Source organism: Scyliorhinus torazame, chromosome 4 (assembly GCF_047496885.1).
Source record: "Scyliorhinus torazame isolate Kashiwa2021f chromosome 4, sScyTor2.1, whole genome shotgun sequence".
NCBI lineage: Eukaryota > Metazoa > Chordata > Chondrichthyes > Carcharhiniformes > Scyliorhinidae > Scyliorhinus > Scyliorhinus torazame.
The window spans coordinates 218,028,590-218,054,218 of record NC_092710.1 but is presented as its reverse complement, the minus strand read 5'-3'; the positions used below and the strand labels follow the sequence as shown (position 1 = coordinate 218,054,218).

At 47.5% G+C, this 25,629-nt stretch overlaps 1 protein-coding gene across 1 annotated transcript in view; it reads right to left on the bottom strand.

Annotated features, from left to right (window-relative positions):
• The window catches only part of serinc1 (serine incorporator 1), a 32,854-nt gene extending 22,177 nt beyond the window's left edge, over positions 1 to 10,677 (bottom strand). Inside the window, exon 1 of the mRNA XM_072499352.1 lies at positions 10,530 to 10,677. Coding sequence (XP_072355453.1) covers positions 10,530 to 10,568 — 39 coding nt within the window. The 5' untranslated portion in view covers positions 10,569 to 10,677. The remainder of the gene's footprint in view (positions 1 to 10,529) is intronic.
• Positions 10,678 to 25,629: the final 14,952 nt, after the last annotated feature.

Below are 25,629 nucleotides of genomic sequence, written 5' to 3'. Positions count from 1 at the left end.
CGTTTGAAAAAGAAATAAGGGCATATGGAAACAAAAAGTAAAATGGCGCCCAAGTGAACAAGGCTTTCTAAGACATGGTACAAATGAATTAGATCAAAATCTGTGCTTTAAAATTCTATGGTTCTTTCATATAGTATCTTGAGGCGGGCAAAGAGAAGTCTGCCTGTCGACATTTTTAAAGAAGTATTTTTAGAGTAGCCAATTATTTTTCTTTTCCAATTAAGGGGCAATTTAGAGTGGCCAATCCACCTAACCAGCACATCTTTGGGTTGTGGGGGTGAAACCCACACAGACATGGGGAGAATGTGCAAACTCCACACGGACAGTGACCCACAGCCGGGATTCGAACCCGGGTCCTCAGTGCCGCAGTCCCAGTGCTAACCACTGTGCCACATGCCGCTCACGAAAGAAGTATTTTAAATGACTCTATGAAATCCTTAGGGCAAAACGGTAGCACAAGTGGCTAGCACTGTGGCGTCACAGCGCTAGGGTCCCAGGTTCGATTCCCTGCAAGGTCACTGTCTGCGAGGAGTCTGCACATCCTCCCCGTGTGTGCGTGGGTTTCCTCCAAGTGCTCGGGTTTCCTCCCACAGTCCAAAGGCGTGCAGGGTAGGTGGATTGGCCATGATAAATTGCCCTTAGTGTCCAAAATGGTTAGGAGGGGTTATTGGGTTACTGGGATAGAGTGAAAGTGAGGGCTTAAGTGGGCCAGTGCAGACCCGATGGGCCAAATGGCCTCCTTCTGCACTATATGTTCTATGTTCTAAATCAACAATTTAAAAGAACATGCAGGCACAAAGATCGGATACCATCCTGGCATTGCCATCATGCCACGATTTTGCCACACCAACATTTACAATATGATAATGCCAAAAAGAAAGTATAATCCTGTCAGTACAGGCTGGCATCAGTGCAATTGACAATTCTTTCCAGAAACCCTACTTTCTGTTTATCACAATTTTACTTCATTTGTTTTACAATTGAAAACTTGAATAAAATCAAATACATGAACATGCTAAAGAGTGCTGGTTAAACAAAAATAGTCCAAACAAAATAAACTAAATGGAATAATCAGCATGGGCTCAAAATATTAAGCTATACCGCACTTATCTACTGGGATTCAGTAAGCAACTAACTATTTGGAAATAATTCACTTAGATTAACAATATCATTTGCTAAAATAGCTAAATGTGAGATCTGTTGGGACTGGAGCTGTATTTTCCTTTCAAAACGTGGAAGGATATTCCATCATTTGGACACTTGGATTTTGTTTTACGAAATGTCATAGCTTTATCTTTGGACTGGGAGCAACAATGTATTTTCTTTTCCACAAAATTGTCAGACCAGCATTGTACTGGAGGGCGAAGAGTTGTCTGCCTGTTTGCACTGCAATTATTTTAATTGATGAGGGGAGGGGGGAAACTGGTTTAAAGGCAAAGGCTAATGATTTACTGGATACCATACGACAGGAATGAGCTTTAAGTTTTGGACTTTTGTCTTTGTATTCAGTTGGAGCTGAAGTGAGAAAGTATAGGCTGCCCGGCTTGCCTTCTCCTGGCATTGACTGGAAATAAATTGACTGGGCAATACCCAGCTAAGAAGCCTCAGCTCAGAGGAACTTATCTGTCTTTGGAATTCTGCGCTATACAGAATTGATCCAGCTCTATATTCACCTCCAAGCTGAAGCTTCATTGGTGAGAACCTCCAGACATTTACTGGAGTCAATAGCAGCCTGTCTTCACACAAGGGAGCTTCAGATCAACAGCATCAACACCATGCAAACTTTATCCTTTATTTTATAAAGCCTATTCTTCAAAGCCCATCTCTTATCTGTTTGTCCTTTGTGCGCTAGGGTATTGTTAAAATGGGTAGATAGCTATACTTCTGGAACTGTATGCTAATCAGTTCTTGCAATTTGTTTTTTTTAAAAAGTGATTTATTATGAAACAAAAATCATTCTGAGTTTACTGAAAGAAGCCTGTTTACAGTCTTATATTCTGGTTCTAAAAGCTGCGAAGGTAAACGATTGGCCATTTTTGTGAGTGAATTAAACTTTTAAACTAATGGTGTGACCTGTGGTGTTGTGGGGCTAGACAGACTACACATTCCTCTGATCCAAACTGGAATAAATCTTTTTTAAAAACAATAAAATAAATGTAATTAATTTCATTGAATTTGGTAGCTGGATTTAAAACCGTCTCAGCAATAAAAAGCAGATGTGAAATGACATGAACTAGGTACCATTTATGGAAACTAACCTGCAGACATCAGCAGAGATTTATTTTGGGATTCTTGGTTTTCACAACATACCCAAATTATACTGGGGGAGGAAGGGTACTTTTATAGCACTTGCATTGAGAGCACGGATAATATTTTGAAATGTTAGGCAAGTTAAATAATTTCACTAAGGAAAGCAGATTGTAATGTGGATCAATTGAGAGTAACATGCTGTGGAATAAGAAACAGGCACCAAGGCCTGGATTTTCACCTAGTCAGGGTTGACTGGGGAGCTTTTAAAAATAGCAGGCGAGTCCCACATCCAGGATTCCTGACCCCATTCTTGGCTGTCTGATTAAGGGAGTGCCTTCAAAGAGTGCAGGCTGGTTCCTGTCAAAAGCCCATAACTGGAACGCCAGACCTGGCTGGCTGCAGTGCTGAGATAGATATGGCCTACTCTCTGCAATTTTCATGGAGTCAAGCCAAGTTTTTAAAAGAGCCGAAGTTCATGACCCCCCATCAGAGGACTAAGATTCACAATCCCTCAGGGGACCGAGGTTCACGACCCTTGGAGGGGTCACGAACCATATTCTGCATGAGGCAATCTTTTAAAAAGTAAGTTCAAAAGATCTTCCTCATGCCCCTTCTGCCAAGTTCTTCCTTTCCCCTCCCCTATGGTTCCTCATATACCCTATGCCAAGCTATGGCCTTTCTATGCATTTTGGCCCATTACACATTTCTAGAGACAATACCCACCTATAATGTACAGTGATACGTGTTTAAAAAATTTTTGAAAAGTAGTCAATTCATAACTTGCTCCTATGTTTTCAAAAAGCCATCATTGCAAGCTAACAAAAGCGTCAATCACACTGGCCCTCTGAAGTATCAAAAACAACAAACCCTTGATCTTGTGTAAACAAACATTTGTGAAATTGACAGGAGAGATCAGAGAACCTGAGCTATGAAACAATGTTGCCTCTGTTTCAACAAACTTAAATGAGGCTACATAATCAGGCTTGGTTGGGAGCCCAGACATTTAATGTGCTAGAACACCTACTCCAAAGCATTAAAAGTGGAATGAACACCGTCCAATTCCAACATAAACGTTTGAAACCATGACAATGACAGAGCAATGATTTTCTTCCTTAATGCAATTGAGGCATAATATGCCAACTGCCATCATAAATGTTGCATTAGAACTATTCTAAGACCTAATTTCAAAGATTAAACGTTAACCTGCACCAAACTATTGTTCAATGGGCAGACAACATTCATGTCATAGTTCAGGATAAGGAAAGCCATTTGTTAACTAAATTCAACCCAATCCAGAAAAACGGCGCCAATTACATTTTTATCTCAAAATGATGCCAAGGTTTTTGTTTTGTTTGCTGTTCAGAGGCCTATTCTAAATATTGATTTAGCTCTGTGTAGAGAATAATTTCCTTTTGTCAAACTGGCCTTCAACTTTGAACCAATGTTTCTTTTCTCTAATATTGCAATGTAATTTAAATTAATATCCCAGGTGTAGTTTTTCTATTCCCATAATTCTTTTGTATATTTCTAATTCAAAAATCACACATGTTTGTTAAATCACATCCAGCCTTTGGACAAATACAATGTCCAGCTGCAAACTCATTGTTTTAATATTATATTCCAGTGAATATTTCACATTTAGCTAACCTCGTTTGGAGATGTTACATCTCACAGCTATCCATCTGGAATTAAAAGTCTAATGATGACCATAAAACCATTGTCAATTGTCTCATTTGGTTCACCAATGTCCTTTCGGGAAGGAAATCTGCCATCCTTGGGACTTCAAATCCACAGCAATGTGACTCTTAAATGTCCTCTGAAATGGCCTAGCAAGCCACGCAGTTAGGGATGGGCAATAAATGCTGGCCCAGTCAGCGATGTCCACATCCCATGAAATTAATTTTTAAAAATGAGCTTTCAAAATATATATTGTGATACCCCCCCTCCCTGAGAAATCACATCCAACAATTTTTTTAAAAATCTTACATATCACTTGGTTTATTTAAGACTATACCTTGATGGCTTCGTCTCTTAAATATGAATTCACAATGAAACACTCCCATTGAGACAATGGAGCAGGAGAGGGTCATACTGTGCCCTGGTCGGATCTTTATCACTCCTTTATGCTACTTAAACTGTGCACACTATCTCTCATGATTTTTTTTGTCTTTGTAGAAGTCTATTGGTTGTATAGTGAAGCCAAGCAATGAAGGATGTTTTCCCGAGATATACGTTTTTGAGATGTTAATTCTAAATGACTTTAGTTGGAAAACACACAAGATTTGGGAGTAGGAGGTGGCCATTTAACCATACAAGCCTGCTCCACGATCAATAAGATCATGGCTGATCAAATTGTGGCTTTCTTTTCTGTCCCCCCCCCCATAACCTTTGACTCCCTTGTTGATCAAAAATTCTACCCAACTCAGCCATGAATATATTCAATGACCCAGTTTCCATTGCTCTCTGGGGAAGAGAATTACACAAACTAAAAACTTATATTACTTCATGCATTGAAGCAAATTATGATTTTGTTATGTCCAACAAGAATAATACATGTAGTAAAGATATAGTTCAATACTGGAATACCCGTTTAGTGCATTGTGCAGTATAGTTTACTCCTTTATGATCTGTTATAGTCTGAAAGCTGACTAAGCCACGAATATACTTATTTTGGCATCAACAGAAGTATATAATCATTAGATTTGGTGGTGCTAGAGTTATTGTTAGAGCTTGCACTCATCAGAAGGATGTGTAGAATCATAACAGAAATTAGTTATTTTTTTGTATCTGTTTTATTTAATATGGTTGTACTTACACAAGTGATTGTGCATTAGATCATGATTCGTTCCTTTGTTACTTCAACCTACATACAATCACCCCTAGATTTAAAAAAGGCACATCACCCCACATCTCCCACCCATCTGGGCCGAAGGGCCTGTACTGCGCTGTATTGTTCTATGTTCTATCTGTTTGGGCAAGTGCACAGGTATCTTAAGTGAATTAAAGGAGTAATTAAACGTGTGTTAGTCACCACTAGTAGTATATTACATGTATTACAGCACTGCCCGTATATTAGAGGTACAAGGGTAAATCCCTGCCTGCTGGCTCCGCCCAGTAGGCGGTGTATAAATGTGTGCGCTCGCCGGTGCTGCAGCCATTCTGGTTCCAGCTACAGGAGGCACAACATCTTTGCTCAATAAAGCCTCGATTGTTCCACGATTCTCGTCTTTGTGGTAATTGATAGTGCATCAATCTATTGAGCAAAATTTTTTAAATGATGGATCTCCGCATCAAGCCTGATCGCCTGCAGCTGAGCCCACAAGCAGCCAACGCTACATCCGTTTTTGACCACTGGCTAGCCTGCTTAGAAGCTACCTCAGGTCAGCCGCTGAAGAACCCTCGGACTTGCAGAAGCTCCAAGTCCTCTATTCACGGGTGAGCCCTGACATTTTTCCCCTCATCCGGGATGCACCCACCTACTCCGAAGCGATGGAGCTCCTGAAGGGACATTACGTTCGACCAGTCAATCAAGTATATGCCAGGCACCTCCTGGCCACGAGACAGCAACTCCACGGGGAGTACCTGGACGATTTCTGGCATGCCCTGCACATCCTAGGTAGGAACTGTGACCGCCAGGTAGTTTCGGCAGTCCAGCATGCAGAACTTTTAATTAGAGATGCTTACGTCACGGGCATGAAGCCAACGGCTACTGGAAGGGGGTACGCTCGATCTTGCGGGAACTAGGCAGCTCGCTAATTCGTTAGAAGTGGCCTCCTGTAACGTTCAGTCCTACACCCCCGACCGCGCGGCACCCTTGTGGGCCCCACCAGCTGCCGTTTCCAGCTCACCGCAAGCCTGTGCCGTGCGGCAGCCAGCCAACTCTGGGGGGCCCCTAAGTGTTATTTCTGCGGGCAAAACAGACATCCCAGGCAGCGCTGCCCGGCGCGGAGCTCGACCTGCAACGGGTGTGGGAAGAAAGGACACTTCGCTGCTGTTTGCCAGGCCCGGTCGGTCGCCGCTGTTTCCAGGCCTGGCGTTCCTACACCCCGCCACGTGCGACCCAGAGGCGGCGCCATTTTCCCCTTCGCAAGCCACGTGCGGTCCGTGGGCGGTGTCATCTTCCTCACCGCAAGCCACATGTGGCCCGTGGGCGCCACCAACTTTGATGCCGCCCGCCATGTGCACCCCGTCGGAGCCGCCATCTTTGCCACCATTTTGGACATCGCCTCAGGACCCCTGCTCGTCTGGCCGTTCATCGCCTGCCGCTACCTCCGCCACCGCTGACCAGCCCGGGACCTCCCAGCATCTGCCGCAGTTCACCTCTATCACCCTGGATCAGTCCCGGCCCCGCAACCTCGCGACCGCGACGGTGAAGATCGATGGGCACGAGACGACCTGCCTCTTTGACTGCGGGAGCACTGAGAGCTTCATCCACTCCACTACGGTAAGGCACTGCTCCCTCCCGGTACACCCCATCAGCCAGAAAAGTTCCCTGGCCTCCGGATCCCATTCCGTGGAAATCCGGGGGCACTGCATCGCGACCCTCACCGTCCAAGGCATAGAGTTCAGCAACGTTCGGCTCTACGTCCACCCCCACCTCTGCGCTGCCCTGTTACTCGGCCTGGATTTTCAGTGCCATCTCGAAAGCCTAGCTTTAAAATTCGGCGGACCCTAACCCCCCCTCACCGTCTGCGGCCTCACGACCCTTAAGTTTGATCCACCTTCCCTGTTTGCGAACCTCACCCTGGATTGCAAACCCGTCGCCACTAGGAGCAGACGATACAGTGCCCAGGACAGGACCTTCATCACGTCGGAGGTCCAATGGCTTCTGCGGGAAGGGGTCATTGAGGCCAGCAACAGCCCCTGGAGAGCTCAAGTGGTGGTAATGAAGACTGGGGAGAAGCACAGGATGGTTATTGACTACAGTCAAACCATCAATCGGTACACGCAGCTCGACGTGTACCGCCTCCCAAGCATATCTGACATGGTCAATCAGATTGCACAGTATCGAGACTTTTCCACTGTTGACTGGAAGTCCGCCTACCACCAGCTCCCCATCCGCCCGGAGGACCGCCAATACACTGCGTTCGAAGCAGATGGCCGCCTCTATCACTTCCTTAGCTTTCCCTTCGGCGTCACTAATGGGGTCTCGGTCTTCCAGCGATAGATGGACCGAATGATTGACCAGTACGGACTGCGGGCCACCTTCCCGTACCTAGGTAACATCACCATCTGCGGCCACAATCAGCAGGACCACAACGCAAACCTCCAAAAATTCCTCCAGACCTCCAAACTCCTTAACCTCACGTACAATAAGGAGAAATGCATGTTCCGCACCAACCGCTTAGCCATCCTTTGCTACGTAGTGGAAAATGGAGTCCTAGGGCCCAACCCCGATCACATATGCCCCCTCCTGGAACTCCCTCTCCCCCACTGCCCCAAGGCCCTGAAACGATGCCTGGGGTTTTTCTCCTATTAGGCTCAGTGGGTCCCTAATTATGCGGACAAGGCCCGCCCACTCATTCAGTCCACAGTTTTCCCCCTGGCGGCGGAGACCCGCCAGGCCTTCAACCGCATCAAGGCAGACATCGCCAAGGCCACGATGCACGCAGTCGACGGGTCCCTCTCCTTTCAGGTGAAGGGCGATGCATCGAACGTAGCTCTAACCGTCAACCTCAACCAGGCGGGCAGGCCTGTGGCCTTCTTTTCCCGAACCCTCCATGCCTCCGAAATTTGGCACTCCTCTGTCGAAAAGGAGGCCCAAGCCATTGTGGAAGCTGTGCGACACTGGAGGCATTACCTGACCGGCAGGAGATTCACTCTCCTCACTGACCAACGGTCGGTTGCCTTCATGTTCAATAATACACAGCGAGGCAAGATCAAAAATGACAAGATCTTGAGGCGGAGGATCAAGCTCTCCACCTATAATTACGAGATCTTGTATCGCCCGGGTAAGCTCAACGAGCCCCCTGATGCCCTATCCCGTGGTACATGTGCCAGCGCACAAGTGGACCGACTCCAGGCTCTCCACTATGACCTCTGCCACCCGGGGGTCACCCGGTTCTTCCATTTCATCAAGACCCGTAACCTGCCCTACTCCATTGAGGTCAGGACCGTCACCAGAGACTACCAGGTCTGCGCGGAGTGCAAGCCACACTTCTACCGCCCAGATCGAGTGCACCTGGTGAAGGCCTCCCGCCCCTTTGAACATCTCAGCGTGGACTTCAGAGGGCCCCTCCCCTCCACTGACCGCAACACGTACTTTCTGAACATGATTGACGTGTACTCCCGGTTTCCCTTTCGCCATCCCATGCCCCGATATGACTTCTGCCACGGTCATTAAAGCCCCGCACTCTGTTCGGTTTCCCCACCTACATCCACAGCGATCGGGGATCCTCCTTTATGAGTGATAAGCTGCATCAGTTTCTGCTCAGCAAGGGCATCACCTCGAACAGGACGACCAGCTACAGCCCCCGGGGAAACGAGCAGGTGGAGAGGGAGAACGGGACGGTTTGGAAGGCCGTCCTGCTGTCCCTGAGGTCTAAAAATCTCTCGGTCTCCCGCTGGCAGGAGGTCCTCCCCGACGCACTCCACTCCATCCGTTCGCTCCTCTGCACCGCAACTAATGAGACCCCTCACGAACGTGTGTTTCCCTTCCCCAGGAAGTCCACCTCCAGGGTCTCGCTCCCAACATGGCTGAGTTCCTGCCCCCGTCCTCCTTCGGAAGCATGTGCGGACCCATATGTCGGACCCCTTGGTCGAAAAAGTCCACCTCTTACATGCAAACCCACAGTACGCCTACGTAGCACACCCCGGCGGGCGCCAAGACACAGTCTCCCTCCGGGACCTGGCACCCGCGGGATCCCCACACACGACCCCCGCCCTGGCACCCCCCCACCCCGGTTGCCTCATTCACCCCTGCGCCAGTCACCTTCCCTCCAGCGAACCTCACCGCAGCCCCCACCCCAGCAGGATCCGTCCTCCCACTGGTTCCACTCAGAGGTGACGAAGACGAAGACAACACGCTTCCGGAGTTGCAAGTGACGGAGTCGGCGCCCACATCACCACCAGGACTGAGGCGATCGCAGAGGAGGATCAAGGCCCCCAACAGACTTAGCTTGTAATGATTTCCACCACCCCCGCCGGACTCTTTTTTTAACAGGGGGTGAATGTGGTAGTCATCACTAGTAGTATATTACATGTATTATGGCACTGCCCGTATATTAGAGGTACAAGGGTAAATCCCTGCCTGCTGGCTCCGCCCAGTAGGTGGCGTATAAATGTGTGTGCACTCCTGAGCTGCAGCCATTCTGGTTCCAGCTACAGGAGGCACAACATCTTTGCTCAATAAAGCCTCAATTGTTCCACGATTCTCGTCTTTGTGGTAATTGATAGTGCATCAAAAGGGAAACCAATAGATCAATGAGGAATTTTTTAAGGTAGGCTCTATCTGCACAGCAGCCCAGTCCAATAACACCGTGCAATTTGCATCCAATCAAACTGGCAGCTTGAGATTTGTTGCTGAAAACTCTGCATTTGCTGAAGTAACCTCACTTGACACCGTTTCCATAAAACAGAAATATGAGGAACAACAGAATATCATCCTTTCTCCCCATTGTAATGGAGATGTGCCTTGTAGCACCCCCATCATCCCTCACTGTAATGCTTCACCGCTTATTTAACGCAGGCAGAGGTTTAGAGGTTTCTAAGGAAGGCTGTCTCCAGTCAAAATGTCATCCTTCAGCACACTCAATCCAGCTTCCTTCACAACCTGGCTATGGACAGGGTATTTGTGTGGGGAAGGGAGTGGCATAAGTCGCCAGGCATTTGGTGCAACGCATGCATTTTCCCCTCACCAGCGATCAATTTTTAAACAGAAAGCTATCCGAAATTTGACATAATCGGATCAAGGCCGTTCGCTATTTAAAGACCCGAGTCCATCATGACTCAGATCTTCAGTATCACTAGTCAGTGACTTCACCGGGTCAGCGCATTTTTTAAAAACAGCCCAGACTCAATAACGGGACTTTTAAAAAATCCTGCAACCCCCCCCCCCCCCCAATAAAATAGCTCGCAGCAGAAATGCAAAGAGGAAAACCCCCAGCAGCTAGGATCCGGTCACAGGCTTTACTTTTCCCTCTTTGTTATCCGCTCTGTTTGCAGCGATGACGAAAGCCAGCCGGCGTATTCTCCGCACAGGCAATCCATTTGCGACCGCTTTAGGACGAACGCTTTCGCTAAATTATCTGCGGATCACTGCACTGAAGCTGTGCACCTACCCAGCTGGCCAGCGAACAAGCCCCAAGCACAGCTCCCATTGCTGCCACCGCCGCTCCGGCTCCTGGCCCTGGGAATGAAGGCGACCCGCAGAGTGACTGACAGCTTGTTTACACCCGCACCGCTTCCGCTCTCAGTCTCATCCCCAGCCCTGATTCAGCAGCACAGCCCCTTCCGGAGCTGGCCAAGCCTCAGCAACAACATTCCAAAATCTTTTGTTCCCAAAATGTGCAGATATATGGTCCCCTCCATGGTGTAGACAGCTACTTTTTTGTTGCATTGTTTCAATATTATGAATTTGAACTGTTGTATTGATGAATTCTCCTCAATGTTATTTTCTGCTGCTTACAATGAGCATTTCACCAGAATCTCCAAATATGACTCCTTTGTTGTGTCCAGTGCCATTACAAATCCCCTCCTTTATAAATCTTCATTCCATAATAAAGGTCTGGTGACACATTGGGTAGTATTCCTACCTCTTGAGCAAGAAGCTTAGAATGGAGGGAGGGAAGGATAGTGGTGTGCTGGATGGCCTGTGTGTATCAGACTGGTGCCAACAGCACACTATTCAATCCTTGTTCCAGCTGAGGTGGATTTGGGACCTGTCTCCTTGCCCTACCAGAGGTGGAGGTCGTGGCGCCATAAGTCAGACCTATCTTTAGGTAGAAAACAAATCTTCCCTAACAAATCCTTCAGTAGCTCTTCTACAATCTCTTGCAGCACTACATTTGGGTGAAGATGAATAGTTATATTCTCATTATTTATTTCCCTTTGCCAGTCTTGTGACATCGCATTTGTCCATTTCATTAATTACAATTTGCCGTCGGTCAGGCTACCTTCCCAACCTATACAGATCTTTTTGTATTTGGATAACCTATTCCACATTTTTTGAAACTCCTTAACTCAATTTCTTCAAGATGTGGCAATGCCGGCGTTGGACTGGGGTGGGCACAGTAAGAAGTCATACAACACCAGGTTAAAGTCCAACAGTTTTGTTTCGAATCATTAGCTTTCGGAGCGCAGCTCCTTCCTCAGGTGAGGAATCCACCTGAGGAAGGAGCTGTGTTCCGAAAGCTAGTGATTTGAAACAAACCTGTTGGACTTTCACCTGGTGTTGTAACAATTTTTTCAAGCCTCTCTTCTGTCCTCTCCCATCCAATTAATGCTACCCTCTCCTTCATTTCCACCCGAGTGTGCACTATTCCCAGTTGTTTCCTTTTTCTCCCTAAATTACTTCCAATTCCCCTTCGTTACTATCTGTTCCCTGTTTCCTCAATTACTATTCATTTCCCTTTCTCACAAGCATCCATTATTTCCTCTTTGATTGCCATCCATTTCTTTCTAAGTTATCGCATTTCTATTCCTGACAATACCCCTGTTGTGCATTGCTACCTTCTGTTTACAATCGTTGATGTCGGAGTTTCCTCCATGTACTATTTTAGGTGATTATTTAGCACCTAAATGGAAAAATCTATGAAGAAAGAAGAATGTGGCAAAAATCCTAGGTCTCAATGATTAGGTTTGTTGACCAAAATTACCATAATTCCAAACAGGAATATTTGAAGAGATCTTTGAGAATCAAAGCATAGTGAGTATGGGTAGTTAAATAAAAGTTAGTTGTGATTAACTGAAACTTTCATTAGAGAAGGTAAAGTGACATAGACAGATATTGCTGAAAAGAAACATATTGCCGAAGATCTTTGTCTTGTACTGACCAGGACAAATTCAAATGCCAAATTTCAAATCATCACAATTTATCCGACAGAGAAAAAGACAAATGGACTCTGATTCACCAAGGCATTGCACGGAGAATGAAACGGGGAAGTATCGGTTCCCCAAACTACTATGTCGTTCAAAAAGTTGCAAGGCTTGAACATATATTTTTTTGTTCGCAGGCAACGGATCCCTGCATAGTAATGTATGACACAGCTAGCGAGCATAAATAAGACACATGACAAGCTCAACTGATTGTCTTAAATTAGTTGTTAGTGTAGCTAACAGTGTAATACACTCAGGATTGTTCAGCAAGTGCTACCCAATCACAGAATACATCTAACAGTAGGCATTTTGAATGGATTTTGTAAGCGTAGGCTGGTTGAGTGTGGTCTGTACTTTGCTTATTACAAACAACCAACAAAACATGTATTTTTATTTGATCAGCCAATCACTGAAAATAGAAAAAACAATTGCAAAGCCAACAAAACATCTTTTTCAATTATTATATTAATATTAGGTAGCATGCTGAACATCAAATTGATTGTTTCAGCTGGAAATTGACAAGTGATCAGGAAACTACAACTTTGTCCACAACAATTTTTATAAGTGAACATTCCAGTCAAATTCCAGATGTAGTCTTTGGCTAAACCATTCATAGCATTTGCAGCTATATCTGAGGGCTGAAACATTATTATGATTTTGTTTAAAGGACTGAGGCATAAAATCACAATGAAGTTAGTTTGCTTTAAGGACGATGTTGCAAATAATTTTATTGGATTCTATCAACATTCATCTAAAGAGCTCAGATGACATAGTAAGTTGTCAGCATTGATTTCAAAATATTGTGCTGGATTTTCTGATTCAGCTCTGAGCATTGACCCCATAGGATTTAATTATTTTTTGGCGGTGTCCCAAGAGTACCATTACCGTTACTGAGTCACTACGATGAGGAGGTGAGAATAATCTCTGCAACCACCTCCACTGTTGCCATGGAAGGATAATTATTTGTGAATATGTCTTTAAAAAACAAGAATTTAGACCGGGAAAGATAAACTTTTCATTTTTAAAGCTCCACCTCCTTGGTAATGCTGGATTTTGGAAGCATGACAAAATTCTTAACTGTTCATCGCTGATAAAACATTAAAAATTAGAAATGCATGTATTTATGTCATTAACCTATCAATTGAATGTTCACCCAAATATGGGCAGACATAGTCAATGTCCAGTTAAAAATCCAGGAGTGATAATGGACGCTGAGTGCCTGGTGGAACAACACCCTGCCACATTTCTGCTACAGCTCCATAAAAACACAGTCTCAGAGATCATCTTTAACTACCAGATAAAAACAAATTACCGCGGATGCTGGAATCTGAAACCAAAAGAGAAAATGCTGAAAAATCTCAGCAGGTCTGGTAGCACCTGTAAGGAGGGAAAAGAGCTAATGTTTTGAGTCTAGATGACCCTTTGTCAAAGCTTTGACAAAGTGTCATCTGGACTAGAAACATTAGCTCTTTTCTCTCCCTGCAGATGCTACCAGACCTGCTGAGATTTTCCAGCATTTTCACATTTGAAGAACGACATTCTTTGGTGGCAAATCAACTAGCTCTGTTGAAATATAGCACAGCAGGGGATGATTATAAATAAAATGAAAAGCTCTTCCTGCGTGAATGATTTTGTATTCCTTGTATTCCACAATTGATAAATGACTTGCAGAAGACTATTGGCATGGCTCAGGGGTCTGTCCTTTTCCATATCAGAAGAAATGCCATGTCCTTAGATTTTTGTTTGCATAAAATACTTATCAAAAAAAATGCAGACTCTGAATCGGCCAGGTTCCTGCTCCTGTTCTCATTCCTGCCCACCTAAATCTCTGACGGAATATTTATGTCAAAATCTTGGCATTTTGTTCTTGTGAGTTTCTGGCTCACCTGCATTGTCGTTAATTGTAGGCTGTGGCAGTTTGGGATGACATATGTTGGCACTAAGTTGTCATGGCACTATAAAGAGCTTTGGGCAGAGGGAAATGGCTTGGCATGGAGGATATGAGGGGGTGGGTAGATGGGTACAATCTAGCCTGAAGGATGTGAGAGGATAAGGGAAATGGATGGGGGAATCAGGTGGCATGAGTTGGCATAGATGGAACATAAGGACTGGGTGAGTTGGTCTAGGGAATGAGGGCCAGATAACTATTTTCTGTTCAGTTTTTACAGCTGGAACAGCTGGAGCACCGAGGTGGGTCTATCAAACAGTCTGCCTATGCACTTGGCAGGTACCTGTGGCTACCTCCAAACTCTTTTCTGGGGTGGCAGGCCCAACTCCAGTTAACACCTGCCATCACAGAACAAAGATCACTTCCTACCGATTTAGGTTTGTGGAGCTGGGAATTTTCCTGATGTGCACTCCCGCCTCCAGTGTTTTGACATCAATGAATGGGTGTTGCAGCGAGACCGATGGTAAAACTCACAACAAGCATACTATTATAAAACAAGCCAAGTCTATTTACCCAGCAACAATCTATTTAAGAACTGCATTGGAGCAAACAGTTTACAGCGTCACTTTAAAAAAAGAGTCTCTGCAAACTGTAGAACAAATTACCAAAACTGCACCAATGTTTCTTGATTTAAAAAAAATAAAATGCAGTGAATAGAGGAGGGTTAGATAATTCCTAACGTACACAGATAATCAATCTTAGTCACTTACAGCAGTGAAGTCACCAGTTGTGACTGACAGGGAATAATCCAATTATTTCCATTCTGGCACTAAACAGTGCCTTAACATAAGGACAAACGGAACTTAAAGATAAAGGCATCGGAAGCCAATTTTAAAATTTGCATTTACTTAACTAAAAGAGAATTACAAAAGGTTAGATGCAGCGATGAAACTTTGCTCCCATTACACATATAAGGCATTTATTATCAATATCACAATAACATTGGAGCAGCTACAAAGGAAAGTGACAATATGATTCTGCTGCCTAGAACTGCAAGTTAGAAGATGAGACTCCTAGAGGTGTTGCCTGCATGAATATTTAGTTAGGAATGGGATTGAGAGTTACAGTTATTTTATATTGATAAATATTCAACAGGACAAGGAAACAAAAGCAGGTAACCAACCTTCCTAGGAACATTTTTTCCGAGAATTAAGTGGCTCCAGATTGACTTCTAGGATCTCCCAAATTTATGTTCCACTTAGAAGTAAAGGAAACTACTCCAAGACACAGGTAACTTAAATGAATAAGGGGCATTATTAGAGAGATGAAGGCGAAGATTGCAGATCTCTGCTGAGTACTTTATAGTTTTTTTCTATTAAATATACTTCATAGGGTGCAATTTTAAGCCTGCACTCTACCACTGTGAGAAATTCGTCACAGGCTCAAAATCCAGAGAGAATCACGTGATTGGGTTTTGGAACTTTCACCCCCTCTCGCCAGTGGAGTAGTGCAAATCACGCCATGGGAGCCCAGGAACCTCATTTTAATACATTGGCATGTAATTAGTGAGCACCCTCTCCAGAATAATTATCGTGTGCCGGTTATGAATTCCAGGGGAGGGAGCCCTCGGGACCTTTGTGGTGTTGGCTGGGGGCCGTTCGACTGCAGCGCAGGTTGGGGTGCCCGTTAAAGATGGCGTCCTGACCTGTTTGGAGCCAGCTCCCGGCTGTCCAAAGTCCCGCCCTGCCAGATTCACGGCGTAAACTAAGCCCACTCGCTTTTTTTTGGCAAAGAGGCTCAAAATTAGTAATCTCAGGATTGCTACCAGTGCCGCGTACTAGTCAGAGTAGGAATGTTAGGATAGTTAAGATGAATACGTGGCTTGAGAGATGGTGCAAGTGGGAAGGATTCAAATTCCTGGGACGTTGGAACCGGTTCTGGGGAAGGTGGGACCAGTACAACCCGCACGGTCTGCACCTGGGCAGGACTGGACCCAATGTCTTAGGGGGACTGTTGCTAGTGCTGTTGGGGAGGGTTTAAACTAATTTAGCAGGGGGATGGGAACCGATGCAGGAAGTCAGAGGGAATTAAAGTGGGGACAGAAACAAAAGGCAGTAAGGGGAAAAGCAAAAGGCAGAGAAACCAAAGTCAAACATCAAAAAGGGTCACAGTACAAAGTACAGAGACTGTGCAGAACTCAGTGAAACCATCAAGTAAGGCTAAGAGAAATAAAACACAGGAATAGTGTACAAAACATGACCGGATAGATGGTCTGAGAAAGCAGCGCAGAGAGCAAGGGAAGTCTAGATTAAACTGCATTTATTTCAATGCAAGAGGCCTGATGGGCCAGGCAGATGGACTCAGGGCATAGATGGGTACATAGGACTGGGATATTATAGCTATTACCAAAACATGGCTAACGAGGGGCAGGATTGGCAGCTCAATGTTCCAGGGTACAGATGCTATAGGAAAGAGAGCAGGAGATAAGAGAGGAGGGGGAGTTGTATTTTTGATTCGGGAAAATATCATGGCAGTATTGAGAGGGGATATATGTGAGGGTTCGCCCACAGAGTCTATATGAGTAGAACTGAAAAATAAGAACAGAGAGATCACTTTGACAGAATTTTACTTCAGGCCCCCAAATAGTCAACGGGAAATTGAGGAGCAAATATGTAAGGAGATTACAGATAGCTGCAAGAAAAATAGAGTGGTAATAGTTGGGGACTTTAACTTTCCCAACATTGTGTGGGTCAGCCATAGCATTAGTGGCTTGGATGGAGAGAAATGTGTTGCATTCAGAAGGAATTTCTCATTTAATATGTGGATGGCCTGACTAGAGAGGGGGCAAAACCTGACCTCCTCTTTAGAAATAAGGAAAGGCAGGTGACAGAAGTGTTAGTGAGGGACCTCTTTGGGACCAGTGACCATAATTCCATTAGTTTTAAGATAGCTGTGGAGAATGATAGGTCTGACCCAAAAGTTAAAATTCTAAATTGGGGCAAGGCTAAATTTGATAGTATTAGACAGGAACTTTCAAAACTTCATTGGGGGAGTCTGTTGGCAAGCAAAGGGATGGCTGGTGAGTGGGAAGCTTTCAAAAAGTGTGTTCACCAGGGTTCAGGGTAAGCACATTGCTTTTAGAGTGAAGGGCCAAGACTGGGAGAAGTAAGGAACCCTGGATGACTCGGGATATTGAGGCCCTAGTCAAAAAGAAGAAGGAGGCATATGAGTGCATCGGCAGCTGGGATCAAGTGGATCCCTTGAAGAGCATAGAGGTAGTTGGAGTAGAGTTAAGAGAGAAATCAGGAGGCAAAAAGGGGACATGAGATTGTTTTGGCAGATAAGGCAAAGGAGAATCCAAAGAGCTTCGACAAATAGATAAAGCGTAAAAGAGTAATGAGGGAGCGGGTAGGGCCACTTAAGGATCTAAAAGGTCATCTATGTGCGGAAGAGATGGGTGAGATCCTAAATGAATATTTCACATTGGTATTTACTACTGTAAGGGATGTAAGAGAACTTGGGGAAATAAATAGTGATGTCTTGTGGAGTATAGATATTACAGAGTAGGAGGTGCTGGTAGTCTTAAAGTGCATCAGGTAAATAAACCTCTCGGACCTGATGAAATGTATCCCAGGATGTTGTGGGAGAGTAGGGATGAAATTGCGGGTCCCCGAGCAGAGATATTTGAATCATTGATAGCCACAGGTAGGTGCCTGAGGATTGACGTCAGCATGGCTTTGTGAGTGGGAAATAGTAGGCGGGAATCTCCAGTCTCCGAAGCTCAAATCGCGTTTGGCGATCGGCCGGAGAATCCCCGTTTACGGCAAAATCGGGGGCGGTGCCGCTTTTGCGATGCTCCGCCCCTCCAAAGCGGCGTACTCTAGGAGTACACCGCACACGGTATTGACGACCTCAGGACGTTACCTGAGGCCCTCCCCCCCCCCCCCATGCTCTGCCCCCGACCGGCTGAGTTCCCGACGGCGTGGGACTCTCACGCTATTTTTTGTCGGGTACTCGGCGTGGCGGCTGCAGATTGAGTCCAGTAGCGCCACAGTCGGAGCAGAGCCGATCCGCAGGCAGGGGGGACTGTGACAGGTGCTGAGTGCCCTGTTGGGAGTTGGTCCAGGGGTCATGAGCCTGGCCAAAGTGGGGGACTATTTGGCATGCCGGGTCCGCTCATGGCCGACGCCATGTTGTACGGCGCGGCCGCTGCAGTCCGCCGCTGTGCGCATGCGTGGTCACGGACTCAGCAATTCTCCAGCTGTATCTGCAGCTGGAGCCGGGCGCTCTATGCTGCCTGCCTGCTAGCCCCCCCCCCCCACCAGATGGAGGATTGGTGACCGTTTTGCGCCGATTTATTGGTCGTAAAACACCACCGTTCCCACGCTAGCATCAGGACATAGCCTGAAAACCAGTGAATCCAGCCCCATGTCTCACAAATTTGATTGAGTTTTTCGAAATGGGTAACCAAGAAGGTAGATGAGGTCAGTATAGTCAACGTTGTCTGCATGGATTTTAGCAAGGCCTTTGACAAGGTACCATATGGTAGGTTGTTGCATAAGGTTAAATCTCACGGGATCCAGGATGAGGTAGCCAATTAGATACAAAATTGGCTTGATGACAGCAGACAAAGGTGGTTATACAGGGTTGTTTTTAAACTGGAGGCCTTTGGCCAGCGGTGCGCCTCCCAATTAATATTTTCCAATTAATTGGATTACCCAAGTAATCAAGTATTCAATTAATTTTTCCCAATTAAGGGCCAATTTAGCGTGGCCAATCCACCTACCCTGCACATCTTTGGATTGTGGGGGCGAAACACGGGGAGTATGTGCAAACTCCACACGGACAGTGACCCAGAGCCGGGATCGAACCTGGGACCTTGGCGCCTTGAGCTAACCACTGCACCACCTTGCTGTCCCGTTTGTTATTTATATTAATGATTTGGATGTGCATTTAGGAGGCATGGTTAGTAAGTTTGCAGATGACACCATGATTGGTGGCATAGTGGACAGTGAAGATGGTTATCTCGGATTGCAACGGGATCTTGATCAATTGGGCCAGTGGGCCGATGAATGGCAGATGGAATTTATGTGAGGTGATGCATTTTGGTAGATTGAATAATAATAATAATAATCTTTTATTGGCACAAGTATGAAGTTATTGAGAAAAGCCCCTAGTCGTCACTATTCCGGCGCCTGTTTGGGTAAGCCGATATGGGAGTTGAAAACACACTGCTGGCCTTGTTCTTCATTACAAACCAGCTGTCTAACCCACTGAGCTAAACCGGCCATCGGGGCAGGACCTACTCAGTTAATGGTAGAGTGTTGATAAAACAAAGAGATCTAGGATTACAGGTTCATAGCTCCTTGAAAGTGGAGTCACAGGTGGACAGGGTGGTGAAGAAGGCATTCATCATGCTTAGTTTCATTGATGATAACATTGATTACAGGAGTTGGGACATCTTGCTGAACTTGTACAAGAAATTAGTACGGTCACACTTGGAATACTGTGTTCAGTTCTGGTCGCCTATTATAGAAAGGATATTATTAAACTAGAAAGAGTGCAGAAGAGATTTACAAGGATGCTGCCGGGACTTGATGGTTTGAGTTATAAGGAGAGGCTGGATAGGCTGGGACTTTTTTCCCTGAAACGTAGGAGGCTTAGGGATGATCTTACAGAGGTCTATAAAATAATGACAGGCATTGAGAAGGTAGATAGTCAGCATCCTTTCCCAAAGGTAGGGGAGTCTAAAACTAGAAGGCATAAGTTTAAGGTGCGAGGGGAGAGATTCAAAAGGGTCCAGAGGGGCAATTATTTCACACAGAGGGTGGTGAGTCTCTGGAACGAGCTGCCAGAGGCAGTAGTAGAGGCGGGTACAATTTTTCTTTTAGAAAGCATTTAAACAGTAATATGGGAAAGATGGATATAGAGAGAAATGGGCCAAATATGGGTAATTGGGACTAGCTTAGTGGTAAAAACTGGATGGATGGACAAGTTGGGCTGAAGGGCCTGTTTTCATGCTGTAAACGTCTATGACTATTCCGTGAAAAATGCTGAGATTTGCACCGTTTTTCTCACAGGGCTGACACTTTGCTACTTTTTGGTAGGATTCCGCCGTAATTATATTGTTGACGTTAACTGTACATTGAATAAAATGTACAACACCAAATTATCCTTCCCCTTTATCAAAATAAAACTTTCTTGGGACGTGGTGGAGGGTGATTTGCTCAGTTGGCTGGATAGCTAGTGTGTGGTTTAGAATAATGCCAGCAGCATAGGTTCAATTCCTGCTCTGGCTAAGGTAAACTTGAGACTTGCCTCCTCATTCCCCTGAGAATGGAAGGTAACAGCAAACTCCACTGATAACACCCGCGCCAAAAATACCTCAGCGTGAAACATCAACAGACAATAAGCCAAGGACCTACTTTTGAGCAAAGCGCATAGTCATGAATATGTGATTGTAACTGTTCAACAAAGTGTGATAGAAACACAACTCTGTAAGCGTTATCATTTCTTTGAAATCCATCACATTTCTACTTCTCACCAGTTCCAAAGAAAAGTCATATTAGACTCAAAATTTAAACTCTGTTCCACTCTTCATAGATGCTGCCAGACCTGCTGAGGACTTCCAGCATTTTCTGTTTTTATTTCAGAATTCCAGTATTTTGCTTTTCTAGTATTTTACTTCCATTATAATTTCTTTAATTTGCCTTAAGGTCATTTTTCACTTCCTCCTTTGCAAAGAAAACTTTTCGTTTTTTCTGTTTGTTGAAGCAATATCAACTGCTAACTTGCCATTTATTCAGTCCCTCGCTATAGCCCTGTCTTAGGTAATTTGGACATTCTGAATTCTCCCTCTGTGTACGCGAACAGACGCCGGAATGTGGCGACTAGGGACTTTTCACAATAACTTTATTGCAGTGTTAATGTAAGCCGACTTGTGACAATAAAGATTATTATTATCATATTTAAATATGTATTCACAGAACAGAAAATTTCACCCACATCTATGCCAGTGATCGTTTTCTCCAATTACAGTAAAATCCTTTGGAAGACCTACTTATTGATGGTGGTCTCCAAATTGAAATGCACCATATTCAAGTGATGCTGAATTACTGAGCATGAAATATATATGTAGTTATGAGTTTTTTAATGACATCTACATCACACTAACATAGAATCTGCTCTCCCTTCATCATAAATTCGAATGTATTAGTTTTGTGGAATATATCTTTTATTTTCTATAATTAACGTCTATTCTTTATCACCCAGAACCAATCTGGCAGTTCTCTTACCTGATACATGCTGTGGCGTTTCAATAATGACTAAATCTGTTGTGTTCATTTCTGTTCAAACCAAAAAATACTACCAGTGCAGAACACTGAAAAACACATTGAAATATTGTATAATGAGTTCACTGCATTCTGAATTTTTAACGCTTAAAATAAACATTATTTAATAAATAAACGTCGGCATCAGTGTAAACACAAGGAGCGGGATCCTCCGTGTCCCAAAGCCGAAATCATATCAGCGATTGGGCAGAGAATGGGCTCTGACATCAAAACCGGGGACAGTGCCGGTTTGATGCAGGTTAGTTAGGCTCCACCCCCCTGAAATGGCGCCAACATGACGCATGCCACGCGCAACCACAATGCTGTTGGCTCCTCATCGGCCGGCCCACCCGCGATGCTCTGCCCCTGATGGCTGAGTTGCCGACGGTGCGGGACACGAGTGGTCCCACAAATTGTGATCCCAGCGTGCCGGCTGTGGACTGTGTCCAGCGCCACCACACTCGGCTGGGATCCGTGCCACTGGCCGGGGGTGAGCTGTGGGGTCGCGGATGGCGGGTTGGGTCTGCGGCCAGCCGGGGCCATATTGTACAGTGCGACTGGTGCAGGTCGCTAGCTGTACGCATGTGCGGCCCGTGACCCGGCCATTCTCCGTCCGTTTTCGGCACGGGAGGAGGGAGTTTCAGTCGTCGCTGGTGCTAGTCCCTCACCAGTACCAGAATCGGTCAGGGATTTGCGCCGAATGTTTTGACGTGAACCTCCTGTGGATTCTCCATTCGACCCGGCACTTGGCCGCAGGAACGGAGAATCCAGCTCAAGGTTTCACCTGTTTGAGGTTTGAAGTATCCACTAGTTGAAGACTGAACCTGCCAGGTGATTATTCTCAATCGAGCTGTGAGCTCAATAATCAATTATCATTCATTAAGCGTCAACATCTTACCTCTTGTAATGAAGATATTTAATTAATCTTCATGATTTGTTCAGACCTTTGCTTTATCATTTAGTGGTGTTGAAAGATTTACTTTTACCTGACTGTACAGCTTAAATACAGTTATGCAAGCGCATATTTTTATTTTCTCTTTCTTGTTTGTTGGTGTATTTTGTCAAGTAAACCTAACATATATGACCTTTTATTATGATATTGTTGAATTTGGAATAAACATTTATATGATTTTGGATTTGCAAAATCCAGAATTCAGGGGCGAAATTCTCCGTTATCGGCGGAAAGTCCACCGATCGGCGCAAAAAACGGCGCAAATCCGACTTGCGTCACGTCGGAAAAATGGGTCGATAGTCTCCGGCCCGAAATGGGCTAGCAGCGACGTAACGGGATCCGCGCTTGCGCAGTGGTTCACGCCGTGCAGCGTCATACGTGCCGCACGGCGTGACGGCTCATAAGGCCGCGCTGCTCCCCCCCACCTGACCGGAACACCCGACCGCAACACCCGACTGGATGGCTGGCCGTCGCTCAGCCCCGAGGTTCCAGTCACGCGATGTGGAGGTGCTCCTGGACGCGGTGGAGCAGAGGAGGGACGCCCTGTATCCCGGGCACGGCCGCAGAGTTGCCCCACGCCACAGCCGGCGTCTGTGGAGGGAAGTGGCAAAGCCGTCACCGCTGTGGCCCTCACACCACGGACAGGCACCCTGTGCCACAAGAAGGTGAACACCCTCGTCAGAGCAGGCAGGGTGAGCCTCCCCATATCCCCCCCATCCCCATATCCCCCCTCCCCCATATCCCCCATATCCCCCCTCCCCCATATCCCCCATATCCCCCCTCCCCCATATCCCCCCTCCCCATATCCCCCTCCCCATATCCCCCATATCCCCCCTCCCCATATCGCCCCTCCCCATATCCCCCATATCCCCCCTCCCCCATATCCCCCTCCCCCATATCCCCCCTCCCCCATATCCCCCCTCCCCCATATCCCCCATATCCCACCTCCCCCATATCCCCATATCCCCCCTCCCCATATCCCCCCTCCCCCATATCCCCCCCTCCCCCATATCCCCCCTCCCCCATATCCCCCATATCCCCCCTCCCCTATATCCCCCCCTCCCCCATATCCCCCCTCCCCCATATCCCCCCTCCCCCATATCCCCCATATCCCCAAGTGAATCCAGCCCTCACCTTAACCACTGCAATGCACGTGCAACCGGTGGCGTGCATTCATATACCTGCCTAACACTGTTGCCTTTTACCCCTGCCCCCCCCCCCACAGGAGAAGCGCGCACACAACAATAGGGAGCATGTGAGGACTGGAGGAGGGCCCGCTGATGAGAGGTCACTGACCGTACACGAGGAAAGGGCCCTGGAACTGGCTGGCGGACCTGAGGACCGGGAGGTTGCTGATGCAGAGGTCGGGGGCGTACTAGCGAATGAGCCACCGACAGTCCGTCCCCATATCCCCCCTCCCCTATATCCCCCTCCCCCGTATCACCTGATCAATGCCTGATGTCTAACCATGCATGCTTCATTGTGTATCGCAGGACCAAACATCCAGGCACCCATCCCCGCAGATGCAGACCGCCCGCAGGATGCCCCTCGGAGACCACAGGAGACGGTGAGACCCGCACCCTCCAGCATGCGACGCCCGCAGGATGCCCCTCGGAGACCACAGGAGACGGAGAGACCCGCACCCTCCAGCATGCGACGCCCGCAGGATGCCCCTCGGAGACCACGGGAGACGGAGAGACCCGCACCCTCCAGCATGCGACGCCAGCAGGATGCCCCTCGGAGACCACAGGAGACGGAGAGACCCGCACCCTCCAGCATGCGACGCCCGCAAGATGCCCCTCGGAGACCACGGGAGACGGAGAGACCCGGACCCTCCAGCATGCGACGCCCGCAGGATGCCCCTCGCACACCACGGGAGACGGAGAGACCTGGAGCAACAGGGAGACGACACCCCCGTCACGTGCGGGAGCGACCACCCAGCGACGAGGGGGGCAGCCACAGGCCCCCGTCACATCCGAGCCAGGACACCACTACCCAGGACACCACTACCCAGGACACCACTACCCAGGACACCCCTACCCGGGACAGCACTACCCAGGAAGACGAAATACCGGACAGTGACTCAGAGTGGATGGGTGGAGACGAACCCCCACCCCAAAGTGCCATGGACTCAGAGTGGGACGAAGAGCACGACACAACGCCACTGTTGTCACCAACACCCTCCACCATCGCAGAAACACTCACCACGGTTGGGCACTTTAGTGATGAGGCATCTGGTACACTCACTGGTGCGCACAACACAGCCGTCCCGGTACAGCAGGTGGAGGTAGGAGCAGCAGAGGGACCGGGCAGTCGGAGGGCAGCCCAGCCCAAGCGAACATCTGCCGCCCAGATGCATCCCGGGTTCCTGCAGTTACCACACCCACACATAGATCCGATGCAACCACCGACCCGGAGACGATCGAAGAGGGTGACGGGCGGCTGCGGTCGCAGGTGGAGGAGTCCACCCGCGTCCAGGAGCTGGGAGTGGTGCCGGTCATGCGTGCCACCCAGGCCGACACCGCATGGGTGGCGTCCGCGGTGGAGGCAATGGGTGCGACGGTGTCAGGCATGGGGAATGGTATGCGAGGCCTGGGGCCTTCCGTGCAGGCGGCGTCTGTGGCCCAGGAAATGGCTGCCCTCTCACAGGAGGCCATGAGCCAGTGCCAGCGCCAGATGGCAGAGGCGCTCAACGCCATAGCCCAGTCTCTGCAGGCCATGGCCCAGTCTCAGCAGGCCATGGCCCAGTCTCTGCAGGCCATCGCTGAGGGCATCGGCGCCAGTGGCCATGTGCGAGCCGGCGTCGCACTGTCACAGACAGGGTTTGCCAACCCCCTGGGCTCCATGGCTGCAAACCTGCAGACCCCTGTCGATACCAGCACGGGCCTCCAGGACTGGCAGCGCCAGATGTCGGGGGGGGCGTCGGATGGCCAGTCCGTTCGCATCCCCCACCCATGTAGAGGCCTGGGGGCCATCGGGCACCCCGAGGGAGGAGGAGGTGGTGTGGTCCGTCCCGGCTCCCTCTGTAGGGGAGGCCCCGGTACACCGCGACACCTCGGACTCCCCCCTTTCCGTCCCAGGTGCATCGGGTGGGCAACGGGCAGGACAGGCTGGCAGCTCGCCATCCCAGTCGCCCGGGCCGCAGCCTGGCCCATCTAGGCCAGGACGCCCCA